Source organism: Drosophila santomea, chromosome 2L (assembly GCF_016746245.2).
Source record: "Drosophila santomea strain STO CAGO 1482 chromosome 2L, Prin_Dsan_1.1, whole genome shotgun sequence".
Taxonomy (NCBI): domain Eukaryota; kingdom Metazoa; phylum Arthropoda; class Insecta; order Diptera; family Drosophilidae; genus Drosophila; species Drosophila santomea.
Window position 1 is genome coordinate 13463099 of NC_053016.2, and position 20447 is coordinate 13483545.

At 40.7% G+C, this 20447-nt stretch overlaps 6 protein-coding genes and 1 long non-coding RNA gene across 10 annotated transcripts; 4 read left to right on the plus strand and 3 right to left on the minus strand.

The window, feature by feature from the left end:
* The first annotated feature begins 8473 nt into the window (after positions 1-8473).
* On the plus strand, positions 8474-9530 carry LOC120458509 (accessory gland-specific peptide 26Aa). The gene is made up of 2 exons (XM_039646180.2): positions 8474-8615; positions 8678-9530. Exons 1-2 carry the CDS (start codon positions 8582-8584, stop codon positions 9397-9399), a joined length of 756 nt encoding a protein of 251 aa, XP_039502114.2. The 5' UTR covers positions 8474-8581; the 3' UTR covers positions 9400-9530.
* LOC120458510 (accessory gland-specific peptide 26Ab) lies at positions 9476-10101 on the plus strand. Its single transcript, XM_039646181.2, has 2 exons — positions 9476-9610; positions 9672-10101. Exons 1-2 carry the CDS (start codon positions 9580-9582, stop codon positions 9929-9931), a joined length of 291 nt encoding a protein of 96 aa, XP_039502115.2. The 5' UTR covers positions 9476-9579; the 3' UTR covers positions 9932-10101.
* Positions 10102-14341: 4240 nt separating this feature from the next.
* Positions 14342-17973, plus strand: LOC120458634. The gene is made up of 3 exons (XR_005617212.2): positions 14342-14382; positions 14451-14620; positions 17804-17973. It is a non-coding gene; the product is annotated as an uncharacterized LOC120458634 (long non-coding RNA).
* On the minus strand, positions 16568-17200 carry LOC120458632 (procyclic form-specific polypeptide B-alpha). Its single transcript, XM_039646357.2, has 2 exons — positions 17113-17200; positions 16568-17047 (listed from the first exon to the last, which is right to left on the minus strand). Exons 1-2 carry the CDS (start codon positions 17144-17146, stop codon positions 16743-16745), a joined length of 339 nt encoding a protein of 112 aa, XP_039502291.2. The 5' UTR covers positions 17147-17200; the 3' UTR covers positions 16568-16742.
* On the minus strand, positions 17733-18436 carry LOC120458633. Of its 2 annotated transcripts, none has more exons than XM_044005631.1 (3): positions 18296-18436; positions 17998-18181; positions 17733-17923 (listed from the first exon to the last, which is right to left on the minus strand). In XM_044005631.1, exons 2-3 carry the CDS (start codon positions 18026-18028, stop codon positions 17790-17792), a joined length of 165 nt encoding a protein of 54 aa, XP_043861566.1. In that variant the 5' UTR covers positions 18029-18181; positions 18296-18436; the 3' UTR covers positions 17733-17789. The 2 variants fall into 2 exon arrangements, with proteins under 2 accessions (XP_043861566.1, XP_043861567.1); XM_044005632.1 differs by having other exon boundaries at positions 18266-18383.
* Positions 18437-18451: 15 nt separating this feature from the next.
* On the plus strand, positions 18452-19071 carry LOC120458631. Of its 2 annotated transcripts, none has more exons than XM_039646356.2 (3): positions 18452-18603; positions 18656-18829; positions 18893-19071. In XM_039646356.2, exons 1-3 carry the CDS (start codon positions 18582-18584, stop codon positions 18952-18954), a joined length of 258 nt encoding a protein of 85 aa, XP_039502290.2. In that variant the 5' UTR covers positions 18452-18581; the 3' UTR covers positions 18955-19071. The 2 variants fall into 2 exon arrangements, with proteins under 2 accessions (XP_039502290.2, XP_043861565.1); XM_044005630.1 differs by having other exon boundaries at positions 18468-18603; positions 18662-18829.
* LOC120458630 lies at positions 18972-19598 on the minus strand. Of its 2 annotated transcripts, none has more exons than XM_039646355.2 (3): positions 19515-19598; positions 19369-19449; positions 18972-19292 (listed from the first exon to the last, which is right to left on the minus strand). In XM_039646355.2, the coding sequence occupies exons 1-3, from the start codon at positions 19552-19554 to the stop codon at positions 19024-19026; spliced, it is 390 nt and encodes a 129-aa protein (XP_039502289.2). In that variant the 5' UTR covers positions 19555-19598; the 3' UTR covers positions 18972-19023. The 2 variants fall into 2 exon arrangements, with proteins under 2 accessions (XP_039502289.2, XP_039502287.2); XM_039646353.2 differs by having other exon boundaries at positions 18972-19304.
* Between the last annotated feature and the right edge of the window lie 849 nt (positions 19599-20447).

Sequence of the window (20447 nt, forward strand, 5' to 3'; positions counted from 1 at the left end):
TTGGATGGGCGGGGGCGCAATTGGGTCAGTCTTGGCCAACTCATTCAGATAATTTCCAATGAAATAGGTAACTTTATTGGTTAGAAAATGGAAGCTCTGACCCCCGCCCAATGTGCACCTTATAACCACTTGAATTTGAAAAGCATAATGATTGTTGGTGTATCTGCAGAGTTTTCCAATCTTTCGCATGCCAGAGAGAACTTTTCTAATTGAATATGAGACTTTCACTTCAAAGAACCTTATGGAAAAAGTTCCAAGAACTGGGAAAGTCTAGACCCTACCGACATTTTCCGAGTAATAAACACATAAAGCCATCTACAAAAGGTTTCATTTGCGGAGTATCTTAGGCTGCTGCCAGAGGTTCCACCCGCTGCAAAGTTCAATTGTTGGCTGCGAAGTCGCCAGTTTTTCCATGGGTCAGTCCCCGTGGAAAAGCGTTCCTCAAAAATCCGACAATTGCTGCGCGAAATCACTGCAACGGCAACGTTTTTCCTCAACCTTTTTGCAACATTTTCGTTCCGCCATTCAAACTCAATTAGGGAGAGTCGTTCACCTTCCTTGCCAGTCTGTCAGTTTGTCAGTCTGTCGTTGTTTGGCTTTTGTTGTTCAGGGCCCGTCCCTGTGGATAGCACAATAGTCGGGAGCTTCCAGACACCCACACCTCGACTAGGTGAACTCTAAAAAAATTCCTGATCTAATATTTTTCTAAGGTAAATTCATTCCTATATTATATGTATATTAAATAGTATCAATTATCAGCACTAGTCGATTAAGGTAAGGAAATCTCGGAACAACCAACGAAGCAGCAACTAAATGTTGAATTCTGAATCTTCAAAGTGCTGTTTAATCTATGTTCCAGTAAGCCACCCCCATTGCGCTCAGTGCAGCCGAATGCTCCACTCCACTTTCAACTTTACGCTTGGTGCTTCCGCCCGCGGAAAGCGCTGCGAGTTGTCGATGTTGGATTCGCTGGCAAATTTTTGCTGCTTTCTGGGCTGCACAATTGCTGGAGCTGCAATTGCATTTGTTGGCAGAAGGCGACCATCTGAGCACGCTTGGCCGCACAGCGCTAATCTCGCAACTGTTTACCCACGCCAACTGTCAGACTGGCCAAGGCCAATAACCCCCTGTACCCTATACGCTATACACTCCACTCCAACTGGTACTCATACTCGTAGTCGTACTCGTACACGTAACCGTAGTCCAAATAATCCGCGGCTATCCAACGCATTTACCCCACACAGAACTAACAACGCTCAGATCGCGTTTTTTTTTGATTTTCGGTTTTCGGGGCCAAGAACTCGGGCCAGTTTTTGGCCACAGAGCGGCTTTTTACGTCATCGAAATGATTGGAAGGCAGCGTATCAAAGCGGAGGGCAGAAAAACTCTGGCTCCGCCAACGGAAGCCATTAGAGGCTGGCCAAGAACATGGACCATGGAGCAGGGAGCAGGGAGCAGGGAGCAGGGAGCAGGGAGCATGTACATAGCTTGGAGCTTGGTTTTCTGGGAGGAGGCAGCAGGCATTCCGAGCAATTAATAATAATTTCCGCTGCCTCAAACAAAAAGCAACTTGGAAGCTTCTTCTCGTTCTCGTTTGGTGACTCTGCTCATGACTCTATTTTGCAGATGGCTCTTGGGAAATGGAAGGGGAGTGGTCCAAACTCAAGATAATACTTCTCAAGAACTTGGTATAAGTTTGTGTTGCTAATTTCAAGTATCTGAAGGTGTGCAGCAGTCGATCTGACTAAAAACAATTATTCAAGTTAGAGGCAAACTATAATTGTGGTCTAAAATTATATTAAAGAAGCACGCTGGTTTTTAACTTTAAGCGCTTCTCTTTGGTATTAAGTAAATTCTCAACCGGCAATCAGATTTCTTATAAGTCTTGTATTGGAAATGTATGTTAATAGGGAAAGGAGTAAAGACAAGTGTCTCATTTCCTTAAATACATCTGATTTATTGAATATCCCACCCCTAATGAATATGAAGTGATGAGTTCGGGTCAAGATGATTTGAATGCCAGTGTGAATGAAAACCCCATTATTAAAATCCCTTTCCCCAAACTACTTCTTCATTGGAGGGTCAAGCATTCCAAAAGTCACTTAGTTTCGACACTATAATTATATAATATAGACTGACGGACTTCTCGGCTATTTCACCAGTAACCCCTATATCTAACTTTGGACTGGGCGTTACGCAGCTCGACAATTCACGCCTAATGAATGGGTACCACATATGCCCACAGAAACGAGGCAAAGCGATGCTGAAACACAAACCGAAAACGAAACCAAGCCACAAATCAAATTAAAATTCCAAAAAAGCGCTTCAAACCTGATGCATGCATATTGCGATGCGCGGCTTGGAGTCATTAATCTCGGTGGGCCGTTAGAACGTATCTTCATCTGGAGGAGAAGAAGTGCAACTGCGTTGATTTTCCGACAATCGAGCCGCCATGAAAACCAAACAAAGCCAACTCTTTGGCTGCCACGCATGACTTGGCGATTGTTGGAGCGCTTAACCCAAATCCAAACAAAATTTCCAGGGTGGCGGCACATGGGAGTTTCGAGGTAAAGTTGGGATACTCTTCAAACTTTTCGTGTCAACTGTAGTATATTGTAGTTTTTAAAGTTGCACAATGGTAAAAGACCAATGTTAGTTTATACAAAATGCTGCAGAACTAACTAGCTCTACTATCAGACGTATATATACATCTTTTATATCAAGAGAGCACTAAGATAACTCGAATTACAGACTAGTTTATACCTTTTGGATCCTCTATTTCGAATGAGTAACAATAGTACCCCATCGCACCCTATATTCCCAGGGCAACGCACCGCGATGACAACAAAGCCCAGAATGAAAGTGCATGTGGCGCTGGAAAGCTGCTCGACTTGCTTTAATCAGCGCTTTTCGATCGGGCCAAAACAATTGCCGGCCGGCACAATATGACCACGAATGGCTCTTCATCAGCTGCCCGATTACCCGATTCTCCAGCCTCTCGACCCTCTTCGCTGGCACACAGAAATTGTTTTGAAAACTTGCTGAGTTTTCAATTGGGCAATACAGTGGGTAGCGTTGGGAGGTTGGGCGCTCAATTTGTCTGGTCAGCTCGGGGAGTTCGGTAGAGACAGCTGATTTTATTGTTTGCCACTGGCCAGTGAGCAGTGAATAGTGGATACTTGGGCGGGGGGGTGCTCAGTAGGTTAAGTGCACTTCATGGCTTATTGGCAGAGTTTCCGCTCAAAGGGTAGAGCGATACTGGACCGGTCTGATGCAGTTTTTGTTTTTAGAAAAACTGCGGCTAATAATCTTTATTTGGTGACCATACTTGCTGCTCACTTGGCTAATGTATCGAATTCGAGGCGTAGTGCGCAGCTGAATCTGCGATGATTGATGATGCTGATTTGGGGAAGTTTGTTTTGCTCCACAAAAGTCGTGGACTGAATTTGAATTATTGTCTATTTCGTGGCGACTCGAAAGATTATTTATGATGATATCATTGTGGGATGGCAGTTCGCTTAGTGACGAAGCGCACCGAAAACTGTCGTGATGGTCTGAGGACACAAGAATGAACTATCAGGTACTACTCAGCGGGGGATGAATTGCAACGAATTTAGTATACCCTTTTACTCTACAAGGTATAATTGAAATAAAGTGCTGCACTTCATAGCCACCAAATTCGTCTACGGTCTCGGCAATAATAACTGCCATTTAAAAGCCGCAAGCTCCATTCAAAAGCCGTTTTATCAATGAAACCCAAATGGCTTAAGTCGAGTTTAGTGAATGAATTTGTTACGCTGCTCGGCCGTCGAGGTCTTAAGTTGTTTTTCAGCCCACGCGCCTTTTTTTCAGGCCAGACGAACCCACCGACGCAGAAAATGCAGTAGGACTCGCAAACAGCTCAAATCATAAGAAACCAAATCGACTTATTTACAACCAAGAGAGTGGGCGCCACGGAAAATGTTGCCACGCGCCAACCTGTCGCGCTTCCCATTAATTACCCAAAATATTGGCTTGGCATCAAGTCAAGTCCAAGTATCGCGGATGCATAAACATATTCACACATTTGGACCATGTAAGTCGAATAAAAAATAGGAAGCTCACGACGGATGCCAATAAAGATGGTAGATGATTTTTCCATATGCATCAAGTTTTATGCCATATGCCCAAGTCTTCATGTCGTAAATGCCACAGAATTGACGACGCTACTTGGAAAGACAATGACCTACATCAAAAACGAGTGTAATACATAGTTTTAAAGCGGCGTGGAGTAGGCGGTTCTAACTGAAAGTGCAAGCCTACATATATAAGTAGAGATAGATATATGTAGATAAACGAATTGATAGCTGGAAACTTTTTGAATCTTTTTCTTGCTGATTCTGAAAAAAAACTTCTCCATTATTACATCAGACCATCTATATATCTGTGAAGGAATTCGTAGCCAAATTGAATTGGATTTCAGTGCAGTATCGAATGGAGTCTGAGCCAGTTTGGCTGCTTTTGCTGGGCGTTCCGCGATGCCTCCCACCTCGTGGCGGCACCAACTGGGGGCCATTGTGGCAGTGCAACTGCCGCGCTAGACAATCGCTGGCAACTGCTCAAGTATCTCATGGATATGGATGCAGCGCCTCGTGCACTCACAATTGTGTCAACGCTGCACATTTTCGCTTTTTCTCACATTACCAGTGGCAGTGAGCGAGTCTGAGTAACTGAATAATACGAGCGACTTGTTGCCTTGTTGGCTTGTTTTCCATAGCCAGGCTAATTTGCAACTTTCCACATGCCAGCCAGTAATATTGCGATTGCTCTTTATCTCGCAAATTGCACGGATGCTACGAGTGTGGCAGTGGGTGTAGCGTCTGGGGTAGATGTGAAAATGTTGATGTTATGCTTGATTTTTCAGCGATTTATGTGTCATTGTTTTGGCGTTTGGAATTACCCAGTCTCACTTCTCATTGAGAAGGAGATGGCCAATGGTAATGTGGCGCTGATAACTTTCCCTCCTCACCATTGTTACCAAGTGCGTGTCGGCCGGAAGTGTTGGCTTCATGGCTATATGGCTTGATCCATGCGAGATGATGTAATGATAGTGGGTGCTGCGCTGATGGCCATTAGGCGAATTAGTGCTGCATTCGAAAAGGAAAGTTTTTCGCTTCAATAGGCAGTGAAAATTGTAATGATTTTCACCCAGCCTCTGCGGTTGAATTCAATTTGGCAAATTTTCATCAATTCCAGACTGTGGGCGAAAAAGAGAAGCTACTCGATTCCACTCAATAATGACCACTCGCCCACCTAATGGCCTCTTCCAGTTGCTTGATGGTGATGATGACGGAGCTCATATCTCCCACTCGAAATTCTGCCTAAGTTGTATCTTAACTCAGTAGACAAAGATCAACGATCAAACATATCATAAGATTATAAGATGATACCCATTATCAAAAATTACAAGTAGTTTTTAGATATTTTTGGTAATAAGTTAAATTCAATGATTTAGTGACGAAACTCACAGCTAGTTTGTTCCTAAATCTTTTTAAATGAAAGTGATTGGTAACTATATCGATTATATAGTAATGGAATGCTGACTGGTGATTGCTGTGCAATTGTGATACAGACTATTATAAAATGTGTGTCAACCATATTGACAAATGCAAATGATCCACTTTCAAAGTGTGACTGTCATTACCTGTCGCTATCATTCAACTGCTCTTACAACATTGCCTTTGAAGTCTCTATCGATACCCAGTGCTCCACATAGCTCCTTTGTTTATTTGGGCACGTTGGGCTTGTTAGGCTTCCGGAGCTGCGAAGACCCGGTTATTATTATGTCATATGATTCCCAATTTCGAACTATAATGGGTCTCTGCACGCAGGCAGCCGAAAATGCCAGAAGTCAATTAAAAGTTCATTATCCACGCCATGGATGCTGCCCGGCACATCAGAACTGCCTGTGGATTTGTTTAATAAACAATTTCCGCTTTGATTTCTGGCCGCACGGGGGTGAGGATTCCCCCCAAATCCAGGCTAATTAACCTGCCTGCTTCTGATGCGGGCAATTATGCCAGCTTGGGTGTGAAGAGTCGCCCGCTGCCACCGAGTGGGGGTCACTGGTTGGGGGTCACCAGTTGGGGTCACCTGGCAGCTCCAGGCTCAGGTGTTTTTGCCGCCTCTCGATAGGAAGTGGCTTCTTCCTTTTGTCGGCAGCAACAGTGCAACGCGTTCTTTGCGCTGCGATGCCTTCGCATTTTTCGCGTGCGCTGCGCCAAATTAGCCAGCAATTCGCTCCGGCTTCCTTCGAGTTCATTGATTCTGGTCCACCACTGATCGATCCACTCGAATGCAATTGGCTTTGTTTGGTATTTCTCCCTTTCAGCAAAAGCCGACGAATGCGAAGAACTGCACTCATATAGCAAATCGATGACATCGGAAGGTAGCCAAGTTGCCACATTAGCTGCTTTAACTTGAGATGAACATGTTGTTACCAGCACCTGCGAACTTCTTTATACCTGTACTATACTATACTTAGCTCATAATATCTGTGAGTTAGATACGGTGGGATATGGTTGATTACTCGCACATTAGACTGGTGGAACAGTCAATTAGTGCATCATTGATAGTTGGAAAGGGCAAAAAGGGTATAAGACAGGAACTTCCCCTTTTCGCTGTGCCAGCTTCCACCGGAAAATATTTGCTTCCGTTCTCTGCTATGTCCATTCTGTGGCATGGAAAATAAATTACAATTAAATGCAACAAACATGCAACACACTTACGCGCTGCGCAGCGCGGCGGATGTTTATTATCAAGTGGATACAACGGCGACAACCTCATTAGCTTCTGTCCCTAGTCGCTGGCCATCGATGGCATGGCTCCCATGCCCATGACCATGCCCACCATCCATCGCCCTTTTCCAGATCGAGCGACAGTAAAAGTGGCCCGGGCATGCTAATCCGGAAGTAGGTCATTTTCCGAACGCAAATGAAAGCGTGTGCTCCGGCCGAACTCGGTCTGAAAAGCGATGAAAATCGTAGTGAAACATACACATATGAGTGCCTGCTGCGAGTGCGATGTGCTGCCATGGGAAATTGAAACCGAAAACTTTGGTGAAAAGCGAGCTTCAAATGGGAGTCGCATGCACACGGAGCCACAGAGCCACTGTCATTATAGTACGGCAATCAAAATGAGAAATAAGACATCGGTTTTGTATGCGAATGGTGTGACTGGGAATAAAGAAGACTGTCTTAACGTTGCGATGAAAATCAGCTAACGACATTAATAGGCATAAGCATAATTGCTTAACTGACTTCATATAGTAGGGTAACATTACTTCTTATAGAGCCTATCAAGTTTCACAATCTATACTAATTAAATTCTATGCGCAGTTTAGATATTTTGTAATATTTACTTACTTTATTTATACAGTTTAATTTCGCATCTAGCCTATCTGATGAATTTTGTTCACTTAATTGAATTTTAAATGCGCAGTTATGTAAAATATATTGTGTTCCGTTTTCCTTCTAAGGTAAATTCCAGTATACTGTCAATATTACACCAGTCTTGACTGCGATTAGGGGGCATTAAAGACTTTTGACCATTTAGGGAGCGGCGGCAATTTAAGCAGTGTTCCGTGGACACCACGCAAAATGCGAGCAACTTGCGCATAAATCGCTATGTTTTCAACAATTAGCAGTGGCCACCTACCCAAAATGGGGGATCCAAGCCGAACCACAGAGTGACCACAGATCGCCCACGAGATGGCCATGCCTCAGTTTATTGAATCCCACGTTCAATTTCGCTTTCAATTTGACGCGTGCGCAGGCGCAACCTTTCATTTACATATTCGACATGTGGGCGAAATTTAGTATGATTTCTGCTCATTCTATCCGCGCTGCGGATGTTGGAATTTTTTTTGAATTGCGGTTTCACTTTTGGCCAAAGACAATGGTTCGTTTTTATGATCTTCCCCTGCTTTATTTTCATTTAATTAGGCCTGCGAAGTCCGTTTGCTTCGATAACAAATATAGCGTGACTGCAATGATCTCAGACATACATTGCTGGATTTTATATAACTAATTATGTTATACACACTAGTTTACTACGCTAGTTAAAAAATAATAAAAAAAATCCCATATAGAGCAGAAGAAATATTGGAAACTATAAACTACTGCCCATATAAATAGTTTTAGCCTTAAAGCTTCAGAGGTGAAAAAGTAAGGGAAGTCTACTAGTAATGCAGTTGACTGATAAAAAAGAAAAAGCCAGACAACGTTTTTTTATTTAAATATCCGTACCTTCTGTGTGACTTGAAAGTCCAAAAAAATCTGGATACGTCGCAGTTTAAAGAACTCACTTAAATGGCTGCTGTGCTGCCACAAAGTAGAATTTCAAAAGTATATAAGCAGTATATGACTGGCGCTATTTGGATGTGATTTTATTTTGAGAAATTTAAGTAATACCAGATGCGATTATTAAATATCAAGCAGAACGAAACAATACCCGTTGCAAAAGCGCTTATGTAACACAGAATTCGTATATATAAGCAATGCAATAATATCTTAGGTACTTCAGGTGAAGCCACTTCTTCGAAATGAACCAGATTTTGTTATGCTCTGCAACTTTACGTAAGTTCACTTATGCAATTTTGAGCACTTTTAAAAACGAGTATTTTTGTATTTTTGTTTAGTGCTGCTTTTTACAGTGGCAAACAGTCAAGCTTTGAAGCCAGCCAACTCATCTATCAGTGATTTACCAAAAAGCGATTCTGAGAACAGTAGATCTCCGCCAAAAATTACTCCCAGGAACGATGAAGTAGAGTCCAATAACGCTAAAGACGATTCAGTTCAGCCAGATTCGAAGAAGAATTCTATCAAGAGTGATGCTGAGGAAGAGGATGATTTGGCGCTGAGTGATTATCCACTTAATGATGCCCAAACACTAAAAGCCGATTTCCCACCCAAAAATAATACCAATGGAAGTCCTCCGATAGAACCCGAAAATGCCGTCCCGCCAAAACGAAGAAATTCAAGAGTACATATTATAATCGGGGCCCTGCAACAGAGGTTATTGTTGGAAAGAAACACTACTTTCATGTTCCGGAACATTTCCGTAGCATTGATGAGAGAAGTAGAGGTCAAGAAACAGGAAATTCTCAACGCCCGAAAGTCAAATCTCAATTTGGAGGTCGAGCTAAATGATGCGAACCGCAGGATTTTGGAATTGAATTTGCAGCTGGAAGATGCCCGAAAGTCCGTGAGGCCGTGTCCAAAAAGGAATCCTACCAATCAGTTAAGAGAAGCCAGGTTCATCAAAAAGTATCGTGAAGAATATTGGTCCCTAGTGAAAGAACTTATTAAGAGGCTCATTCAAGAGCTCCCGAAACCGAAGATTGGTCCTTATAGCTTATAATCATATGGCTTTCAAATGTATTAAAACAGAAATAGGAACATGCCGATGGTATTGAGTCATCGCAAAACCTTCTAACTGCGCACTTACTTAATTTGATTGTTAGCCGTAATAAACGCGATTTAAGCCGCTTAGGTCAAGGGGTCTTTGAATTCTTCACAGTCTATAGAATACGTTTCTACGATGAACTACTTCGTGCCGCTCTGCATTTTCTGTAAGTTTGTAAGGATCTTGGCGATTCGTAGAGTTTTCCTAACTTGGTTATCATCACTTAGCCTGCATTTGCCTTTGGCAACTCGGCTATGCTGCCCCCTACATAAGCGTTCAGTCCAGTTCACGATCGAGTTCCCAGAAAATGATGGGCGGCATGCTAAGAACAGTATATGACTACAATGTCCAGGACAGTGTGAACGATTCGAGTGGGCAATTGGTACACACTCACAAAGCAGACTTCAACTCGGATGTCATGAGTCCGCATGAAGTGGAGAAAGTACGCCACCAACTGGCCATTGCACCAGTAATTTACCACAAATGAATCTCTTAAGAAGCGTTTGTTTTATATGCTTCTAATACGCATGCATCTATATTATATATAATATATCATTCAAATTATATGATAACCAAAATAAAGTATTTACCCCATTATAAGTGAGCTAAGTCACGCCACGAACTCCAAAAAACTAATAAAAATATTTCCTAGTTCGATTTCTATTTGCTTAAATACTTCTATCTGAAGAATAAGCATCAAGCAATATAAGATAGGCCAGCAGACCACAGGACATAAATATAAAGTACATTTTAGAGAAAAACTCAACCAGTAGGCCATAAAGATTAGTCCAGATCAACTTTCTCAAATATGGAATCAGTAATATGCGATGCTGTGGCGCCACTTTAACATAGTCGGTCCACTTGGTCAGTTCCTTTGCTTTTGGCCGACATTTACCTGTTTTCAGCTACCTGTGGTCCCCGTGGTGATTTGTTCGTCTGCCCTAATTTACACGACAAAAGTGGAGTGGAATTTCGGCCTTAACTGGAATTCTATACTCGAATAGCATAGGTAAAAGTGTTGTGTTACGTGCTATTAAAATGCCCTTTCACTGCTTGAGAGCACTTCGTTTGACAAATTTATGAATACTTTCAGTTAGAGGATCGAACCCTTTCCTCACTGCTTGAGTTCCAGATATTTCCAAAATTTATGATATGTAGACTAGAATTTGTTCGCTTTTATTGCCGGTTTTAGAGTACTAATGGCGTCGACTGAACTTTAAATTTTGGGTATGTTAAAATGTAGCTGTTGCATTTATTCTTTAAAGTTTGCGGGCCATCTTCGTACTTAATCCTTTTAAAAGTTCGCCAAACAGCAAGCACCTTTAAGTCCTGCGTAACTTTTTGTTTCTGCTCGTTTTTTGTTGGCAGGCAGGCACATTTTTACGAGTAGCAATCAGTAAATGTGTCACGTAATCAAACATGAAAATGGGCTGAAATAAATTTAATATAAACACATATTTGAATGCAAGAATGATATTTATATTTAAGGAACATGACAATCCATTATGAACATAAAAACAAAAAAGAATCATCTGCATTGCATACATGTACATGCCAACACATTTTTCATACCATTTATATTGCTTGGCCAAAAGACAAAAGCCTCCCAACAAAATTACTCTACCAGAGTGGCAAAGCCGCTTTGTCATGTTGATGACAGCATAACAGCATAAAGAGCTGGAATGAGTTAGGGACTTCTGGATTTGTCTGATACTATAACATCATTAAGAACTTATGACTACAAAATGAACTAATTTTTCATTTCGGGTCTCAGATCCAAAATCATTATTGGGTTAATCTGGGTTTTAAAGCCAAGTCGATAGTTTTGGGTATGAGGAAAGCGATCTGATCAGAGCACGGCTTACTAGTTTGTCAGGCCCAAACTGTTAAAGGGATTAACGAAGCTTAATTAATTAGAATTAAGTCCGGTCCGTCTCAGTGGTTAACACTTTAATTTCTACCTGAATCAAGAGTCCCGAGTCAAGTGAACACCTGGCCACGGCTGCAATACGAACACTTCACGGCTAAGTGTCTACTACTTAGCCAACTCTCACACTGCACTGTGCTGGCTGGATACTTTCGAAATGACTTTTGTATTGATTGGCAAGGGACAATGGAAATTAAATCGCATTCGTTGCGACGCAGGACAGGAAACGGAAACGAAAAACAACCGAAACATCGATTCCCATTCAGAGGAGACATCCTGCGGCGCCTTTGTGCCGATTGAAGTGAATCCTGGCCCATGTATGAACCGAAAAATTACCTACACGAAAATACAATTCCACTCATTGTCAATTCGAATACGTTTTATCTCAAGCTGGGAACTTTGTCATCTGCCAGCCGGCTAGTTTTGCTACTTTGCTAAAAAGGAAGAAACAGGTATTAAGAATAAAACATACTATCTACGAACATAGAGCACTCTTTCTTTGTCGAACCAAAGCAGATTGCTTATTGGATTGATTAGCATTCAAATCCCGCAATGAAATAGAGTTTAGACTAACGTTTTATGTAATTTGCAATGGTATTCCTTAGAAGAATCACCTAACCCATTCATTGTTGTTTATGTTGTTATCCTAAGAACAGTGTTAAAGCTTGCAACGGTTGTTTAAAAAAGAGGGCACTCTTAAAGACTTCTATAATTTATGTATCTTTTCAGAGGGAAGCTTAAATATTTACCTTCATAACAAAAACGCAAACTGTTTACTTAGCTGTGTACCCATCCGTTTAGATTTTGATAAGATTTGATTTATGCCAGTCCTAGCCGAGCAACTTCGACATCCCTTTCCTCGCCGGAATCCTCTGACAATTATTATGATCCAATTACAAATAAATAGTTCAAATCATAAACAATATTGGGCCGTCAACACAAAGGCGTTCATTTTGCGTCATCTGCAGATAAGCTCCATTTCCTGTCACCCACAAGCCCCATGATTTCGACAGACAATTCAAGATAAATATTAGCATATTGCTGTTTTGACTGCGAAGTAGGGAGAATGTCCGTTGTGCTGCATCGCAACTTTAAAGACTTTTTCCCTTACAAGATTTTCTGTGTTTTGAAAGAGTAACTCATGGATATTTGTTTCTCTGCTAAAGTGAATAAACGAATTTGAATTGTTCCCTTATTTAAACGCATATAATGAAATAACATTTGATTTGCTTATTTTTTCAGCTGCGTACACAGGTCTTCGTTTCGATGTTTTGCACTTATTGTAAAGTGATATGAAGCCAGCGGAAATCATTGGTTATGAAGAATACGCACAATAAACAGTTTCGATGGAATAAGATACTCTCTTGTATTAATCTAAAAAAGCCTCTATTACGTCTTGGCTTCTTTTGTGTCTGATAGATAGATAGATTTTCCATCCAATTAATTAACCTTTCTCCCATTTTTCTTGGCGAAATTAGCGCCTTTGTCGCACTCCTTGGCCGAAGTACAGAAATGACCGAATTTGGGGCTAATCAGTTAATTGGCTGATGCGAGCGGAGTGATGGGATTGTGCGTGAACTTTTGCCGGGAAAACTTTGATGGTTTAAACAAGCGCAAAACACACAACTCGGGCGAGCGTGAATCTGAGATAAGACGCCAGTTCTAAGCCCGGATTATTTCAATTTAAACGGGGAAATTGAGTAAGTGCTCAATCGATTTGCAATTTTCCAATTCCCCAACTTGGCTCCCACGCCTGTCTTCTGCACGCTGCTTCTTTTGAATGGCTCTGTGCGGTTTGTGATTCACGTTTTGCTAATTTCTCCGAATTTATTTTCTTGCCTCGTTGTTTGGCCGTTGTTTCGTTTTCAACGGGGCTGGGGCTGAGGTTATCCCGCCTGCTTTTCTGGGCTGGGGTTTCCATCTCAATCAATTAGATTGAAAGTGAAAAGCTGAAAGTGCGAGTGAAAATGATTTGCAATCAAACCACTTTGATTAGAGCATTCATTTTGATTAGCACTAATGAGGCGGGCGACTGACGGCAGCGTATGCAAATGTCGATATCTGTAATTGCCGCGTCTGTTTATGCAATTCTGATGCCAAGTGTGGGTATACCCTCTCCATTACTCCATTACTCCATTTATCCATCGGCAAGTTGGCCCAATCGGCTATTGGGGCACCCGCACAGTAGGAAAAATTAATTTCAAATTTGTTTCAGACCCAAAATAATAATCAAAAAAGTCAGCAGACCACAAAATTAATTTGGGCTTCTGTTTCTGTTTCTCAGATGCGCACCACATGAGCTCATGAGATGCGGCCATACACTTTCCCAAAATGCGGCTTACTTTTTGAGCTGCAAACACTTATAAATATTTTTGTATTACTTCAAAACACCACAATAATTTCAACACACAGCTCCTAGTAGTTTAATAATAAATTTAAATTAAATACTATTTGGATATCCAGTTAATGATGACTACTTTTAAAGGGTATAAACATGTCGTTCAATATATTTTTTCAAATTTGTACGTCTGGGCTTTCAATAAAGTGGCACTTGTTCTGATTAACCCTTTGGTGGAAGCCCAAATAATTATAAATTAATGTGTAACCATCTGCTGTTCATTCCACTCCTTTTCTTTAATATTTTCATTGTTTTCCTTTTCTGAGTTGGTTAATATAATTATGTGGGGCTTGCATTGGCTTTAATTGTGCCGCTTTTGATGTTGTTTTTAGCACATATTTGGTTGCCGAAAAAGAATTTTTTTGTTTACCAAAAATATTTGAGAGTATTTCCGTAGCCCCAAAAGGATCTTAAAGATACTTTTCATCGTTTGTAAATTTCTCAAGAGTAGATGTTTACTTTAACCACCAAAGTGTTTGGAACACCATAAAGTATAACGAATCCTGAATATGATTAACCGCATCCAATTGGCTTTGCGGCGGTTTTCATAAACCAACTTTTTATTAGAGTTACTACTTCTGTTGGTCGACGATGAAGGCCTTCAGAATCATAGGTATTGCCATATTCTGGCTTAAATACGTGTCAGATGTTTAATCTTTATATTTTCATATCTATTACTAGCTGTTGTTGCCTTATCTTTATTGTTTGTTGCTAACCGAAAGCAAAGATGGTACAATTTGCATAAAGGCATCCCGTATCCCATACTAGGACCGACCATTTAAAGTGAAGCCTCGCAATAAAGTTCCTTCGTAATGCTATCTACGTTGCGAATCTTTAAAATCCATCGTAAGGTATGTTGAGTTATGGCCAAGTGTGTAACTTCAAGCTGAGGGATGCCTATTGCATTCAGAGAGAAATCAGAAGCAGTGAAAAAGGCTGGGAACATCTATAAACAAGAGAGAACGCTATAGTCGAGTTCCCCGACTATCTGATACCCGTTACTCAGCTAGTGGAAGGGAGAAGGAGAGTCTTAAACACAATTTTTGGCGGTTTGTAGGCGTTATAGTGGCGTGGCAGAAAGTTTGCAAATCGATAGAAATTACAAGACCAATATAAAATGAAAAAATAAAACATTTTCAAAAGTGGGCGTGCAGCTTTGGCGGTTGTGGCGTTAGAGTGGCGTGGCAAAAAGTTTTTGCAATCGATAAAATTACAAGACTAATACAAAATGAAAAAATTTCAAAACAATTTTCAAAAGTGTGGGTGTGGCAGCTTTGGGCGGTTTGTGGGCGTTAGAGTGGGCGTGGCAAAATTTTTTTTTGACAAATCGATAGAAATTTACAACACCAATACAAAAATGAAAAAATATCAAAACATTTTTCAAAAGTGTGGGCGTGGCAGTTTTGGGCGGTTTGTGGGCGTTAGAGTGGGCGTGGCAGCATGATTCGACAAACTTGCGCTGCGTCTATGTCCCTGGAGTCTGTATGCTTAATCTCAACTTTCTAGCTTTTGTAGTTCCTGAGATCTCGACGTTCATACGGACAGACGGACAGACGGACAGACGGACAGACAGACGGACGGACAGACGGACATGGCCAGATCGACTCGGCTACTGATCCTGATCAAGAATATATATACTTTATATGGTCGGAAACGCTTCCTTCTGCCTGTTACATACTTTTCAACGAATCTAGTATACCCTTTTACTCTACGAGTAACGGGTATAAAAATTAATCCCACTTGAATGCTAATGCTAAAGGGGTATCTTAACTACATATTTCGAAACTGCTAAAAACTGAATTGATGAATCAAATGAACATTCTAAACTTATTGACAAGTCATCTTAAGCTTGCCAATTCTAGTCCATCAATAGCACCTCTTTCTATAGAGCTTCCTATCTGAAATCAATGGCTTTCAATACTCTGGCGGTTCGTTCATAGCCAATTTGTCAGTCAGCCGCTCATTCAAAAATCGAGATGTGTTAACATGTAAATTGATATCTCAAAATTGTTCACTGCCTCAACGATTGAGAACGAACGCAACTTGGAGTTGAAATTTACGATCGTCGGAAGGGGCAAAAGAAACATGCAAATAAACCTATTTACATACCATATACGAGTATATGCGATGAATAAACCTGGTAATGATGCCCCACAAATGGATTAACCGACGATGCCCCGATCAATGGGGCTCTCTAGTGTGGTTTTATGCCCTCCAATGCCGGTTGGCGTTGGCAACCCAGACATTGTCTTTGTGGTCGGGGATTGCCGGCATTCGTGGCTTCGTCAACCTTACACTGCCTTACACTGCTGACTTCATTGATAAAACTTGTTAGAGCTGTCGCTTCCTCTTTGTAAGTGATTTTTTTCTCCCCCCAGTCTCGGTGGCTTCTTTTTTTTTGTTTCGAACGCAAATCTGGTCGACCGGATCTGGTCTCTTGGCCACTCTTGGTCTCTCATCGGCCGGTGTCGATGTCATGTGACTGCCGTGGCCCAGTGGCGACTCCTGGGCGGAAGTTGTTGTGGGAAATGGATTTGTGTAGCGAATACTCCGCGTCACTTCCCTAAAATCTCAGCTTGTTGAGTTTGGCCAACAAAGCTGGCTGACTCTTCTGGATGGTCAAGTTGCTGCTTAATTTATGTACTGATTCGGCGGATGTTTATTTTTGCTATATTCCTATTTCATAACACAATGAATATCATAATGAATATCATAAAGTTAGTTCTCACTAAATGTTACCCTTGAATAAATTGCTCATTAACTCTACTAATATTTATTTAAAAAAAAACAATAGTAAATAATTTTTTTTGCAATTTTTTAATGCCCATGCTTGAAGTTGGAATACATAAATGCATACATTAAATACAGGAGATTAGTATATATGTGTGTGTGTGTCTCCCTTGTGTGCGGGTGCGCAGGCTCCAGTTGGATTAAGCTGCTGCTGCTGCTCCTTGGTGTGGGGTCATCCGCCCACTAAGCCTGTTGGGGCTCGGCCTGAACTTCGTCCTGCTTTTGGGGAGCAGCTTCTAGCAGCGGAACCACCAAGTTGTCATCAATTGCGGAGGTCCGCAGAGATGCCGGTGGCACGGCATTGGGAATCTCGTCAGCCTTTGGCTTGGGCTTCTCAGCTGGTCCTCCGCTTGGGTTGGCTGCAGTTCCAGGATTGGCAGCTGGATCGCCATTGGGCTTGGGTTCGGCCACGGGACTCGGTTCAGGAACGGGAACGGGCTCCGGCAGTGGAGAGCCGTAGGCGCCGTGGAGCACCACAAATGTGGCCACTAACAGAATTGCAATGGCTGCCTTTAGTTTATCAAACGTTGGCCAAGTCGAGCGGACTACTTACCACAGGCAAATGCAAAGACCGTCAGGAATTTCATGATCCTCAAACTGAACTGATGACTGATGGCATCGTGCCCTCTTTTATAGGTCGCCAGTAGATGTCACAAGTACGACTATCGAACAGCGATCAAAATCAATTAGATTCATTGCTCGCCGTGTCCATTGATATGTTTATCACTTCTCTGATAGGAAATAATCGATTTTGATTCAGGTGCAAGTGCATTTAATTTAAAAAATGTTTTGCATTTTACATGGGCAAGCTCATTACATTTGAAGGTAACAAAAAGCGCTATAAGGATCTTCTGTATCGCGAAACTAAGAAGGTTTGATTATTCCGATGGCTTTCGGTGAATTATGATAATAATATGTTTAATTTAAAGGTGGTGGATAGAGTTCAATAATTACTTAATAATTAAGGTGCAGATCATTTTATGCCACAAGTAAATTTGGATAGGGATTCATTTATAAGCTCCAAGTTGGAAATGAAAATAAATTGAAAGTCGGAGACTAGGTAAAATCAGTTTTGACAGACCCATAAAAATAAAAAAGACCCAACTTCTTTAAAGTGTCTATCTTATTAAACGAAATTCTCATTTTAATACCCTATTTTAGAATACAGTTATATTAATGGGCAGAAAAACTATTCCAAATTTATTCATTCATAATAACACATTTAATCTTTCATATATCCCCAGATATCTTATAAGGTGTAATATGCGTTGACGTCTTCGGCATCCAAGGATATTGGCTAATTTTCTTCTCTGCTGAGCCGTGAATGGAATATTCAGGAAGAGTCAATATGGTCAAGATGATAACTGCAAATTAAATATAAAAAAAATGTATATAAAATAAATATAGTAAAATACATTGTTGTACATTGATTGCTTACCCATTTCGGTAAGGAGTTGTCTGAAATGCATGGCGTTTGTACAGTCAGCTTGCGTAAATGGGTCCGATTTCTATCGAAGTCAGTTTATAACGCACTTTGGAGCTTCAATGTGGTCATTGCCATTAAATCAATTTACAACACATCACAGCTCCGAGGGTCGTAAAAAATATATTGATTTTTATGACTAAAAACGTAGACTTCGATTAACAACTGCACATTTTTAAAGAGAACTTCAAAAGCGTTCCTGTAGTGTGGTGAACTACACTACCTTTAGATACTTAGCACAAAGATTGCGTACCAGGATATAAAGTCAGTCCATAGTAAAATATGAGATGCGTTCTAAAAACCGCTTGCTTCTCATATTCTTGTACTTTTTTAACTATTAATGTTAGTAATTTAAAAACATATTTCAGTCTAGTAATCAATACTGAAGTGTAACATTAGCAAGTTGAATTTGGTTTTAAATTCAGGTGTTAACTGTTGCGAATAAGATATGTTTCAGTCATAATTCAGTAATCGAGTTAGACGTTTATTGTGTTCTTCTGAGTAATGTGCCCAAGTAGTTCGGAAACTGAAGTGCTGGCATGGAGATCCACCTCATATTTGGTATGCTCTCGACACTTTGGATTGATTTATTGGTTTAATAATGGACATGTAGTTATAGTCTCTTTGGTGTTGGGGAAAACCATCGCAGACGACGAGTGCCTATCCTGCGGCTGGAACAGTGATGTTCATTGTGGAAAGGTGGCTGATGGCTCATGTGTGTTTACTGCTCTAAATCGTTGCCAAGTTGAACGTATTGGATGCCGTCGAGAAGCAAAAAAACTGAAACGTAAGTGGAATATATTAATGCAATTTCGCCTGCAACATTATGAATATTTATACACTTCCACAGCCTTCACCGAAATTGTTAAAGGAAGGTGCCCGAAGGATATAAAACAGTGCGCCAAGCTGTAAAATAAATTCATGGTCCATTTCATCAATTAATTATTAGTATTGTTCAATCTAACAAAACTACAATTCGTATTATAAAGTAATCGGCATCTTGGGGCTTTTCGTCCTCACTTCTTCAAACTCGGACTTTAAGTTCATGTAACTTGCACTGAGCCTGCGAACTCTTTGCCTGAGATTGCTGCAATCCAGGACTTTTTCCAGCAATTGGGATTGCAGTTTAAGGATAAGCTGTTTCTGCAGGAAAACAATCCTTTTGAAGCGATTCGCCCTTTCGTTACTTTTCATGCAGAATTCTTTGGAGGTGCTGTTCACATCTGACTTGCTGTCCTGCAAGAAAATACCTGCAGATTGTACTTTAACAGACAGAGTAGTAGAAGTTTAATAATTATTAAGAAGTAAAAAGGATTTGTTAGTTACCAGCCAGATTTTTAAATTTCGTTAAAAATAATTTGATGTCCTCCTTTACTTTGCTGTCGGCTAAATGGACACAAATAGTTGCTAAAGATAGAATACGATAAGTTATTATTATTTTTTCTCGGGTTGCTATTCTTGTCTTGTCTCACCAAAAAGAAAAATTATAATACATTTATGGAATCCGTTCATTTCGATACATTAGATCTATATGCGACTAGTCGTTTCGGTTTGGTATATGTGATAGATATTACTTCTTAATCTATTTCTTTTCACTACTTAAACACATAAACAAGCGAAAGTTCTTGGAGCGACTTAATATAATTATCTTAAAATTAGACAAGCCTTTGTAAGAGTAACGTTTTCCGGCTGAGATTTCCTCAATGGTGGAACCATATAAACCCGAAGAACAAGTCACTTAACAACGCGACCTCTCGTTTTATGAGTAATAATTTGATTTGAAAAGTTATAGTTCTGCCCAGAACGTAAGCTTTCTACAACCTGATGCATTTACATATGAATTTGGCTAGGGAGCAGATGTATTCCGGCCATATTGCCCACGCTCCCACTCTCCGTCAAAACAAATAACTTTTCCAATGATTGTACGGCTTTTACTGCTTTCCATATTCCGTGTGGAGTTGCAGAGTTTACCGAGCGCTGTGCGCTGCATTTCCAAGTTTATTAAAGAAACCCATACCCATAATTTCTGTGGCCCAACTCAATATTTTCTTAGTAGAATTCATGGGCACTGCGTTTCTCATGTAGTATAGACGGTTTTATGCCTCGATTGATTTGTAAATATTATGTGTTTCGAATGGAAATGTTTGAGGAACTGCAAGCGAGCGTAAGTTTTGTGTAAATGAATCTTTTGATGGGCAACGGGTATATCTACACATTAGCTGCCATCATATATACATTGAGTCAACTTAAAAGTATTTCTTTAATGTTTAACTTGAATAAAAACTAGATTAATTGACAATTAATGGGGCATTATTTATATATCACTCGAATTTTCGACTCCATCGTTGTGTAAGCGACTCGAATGAGATAGCAATCGAAAGCTAATGTGTTTTTTTAGCTGATTG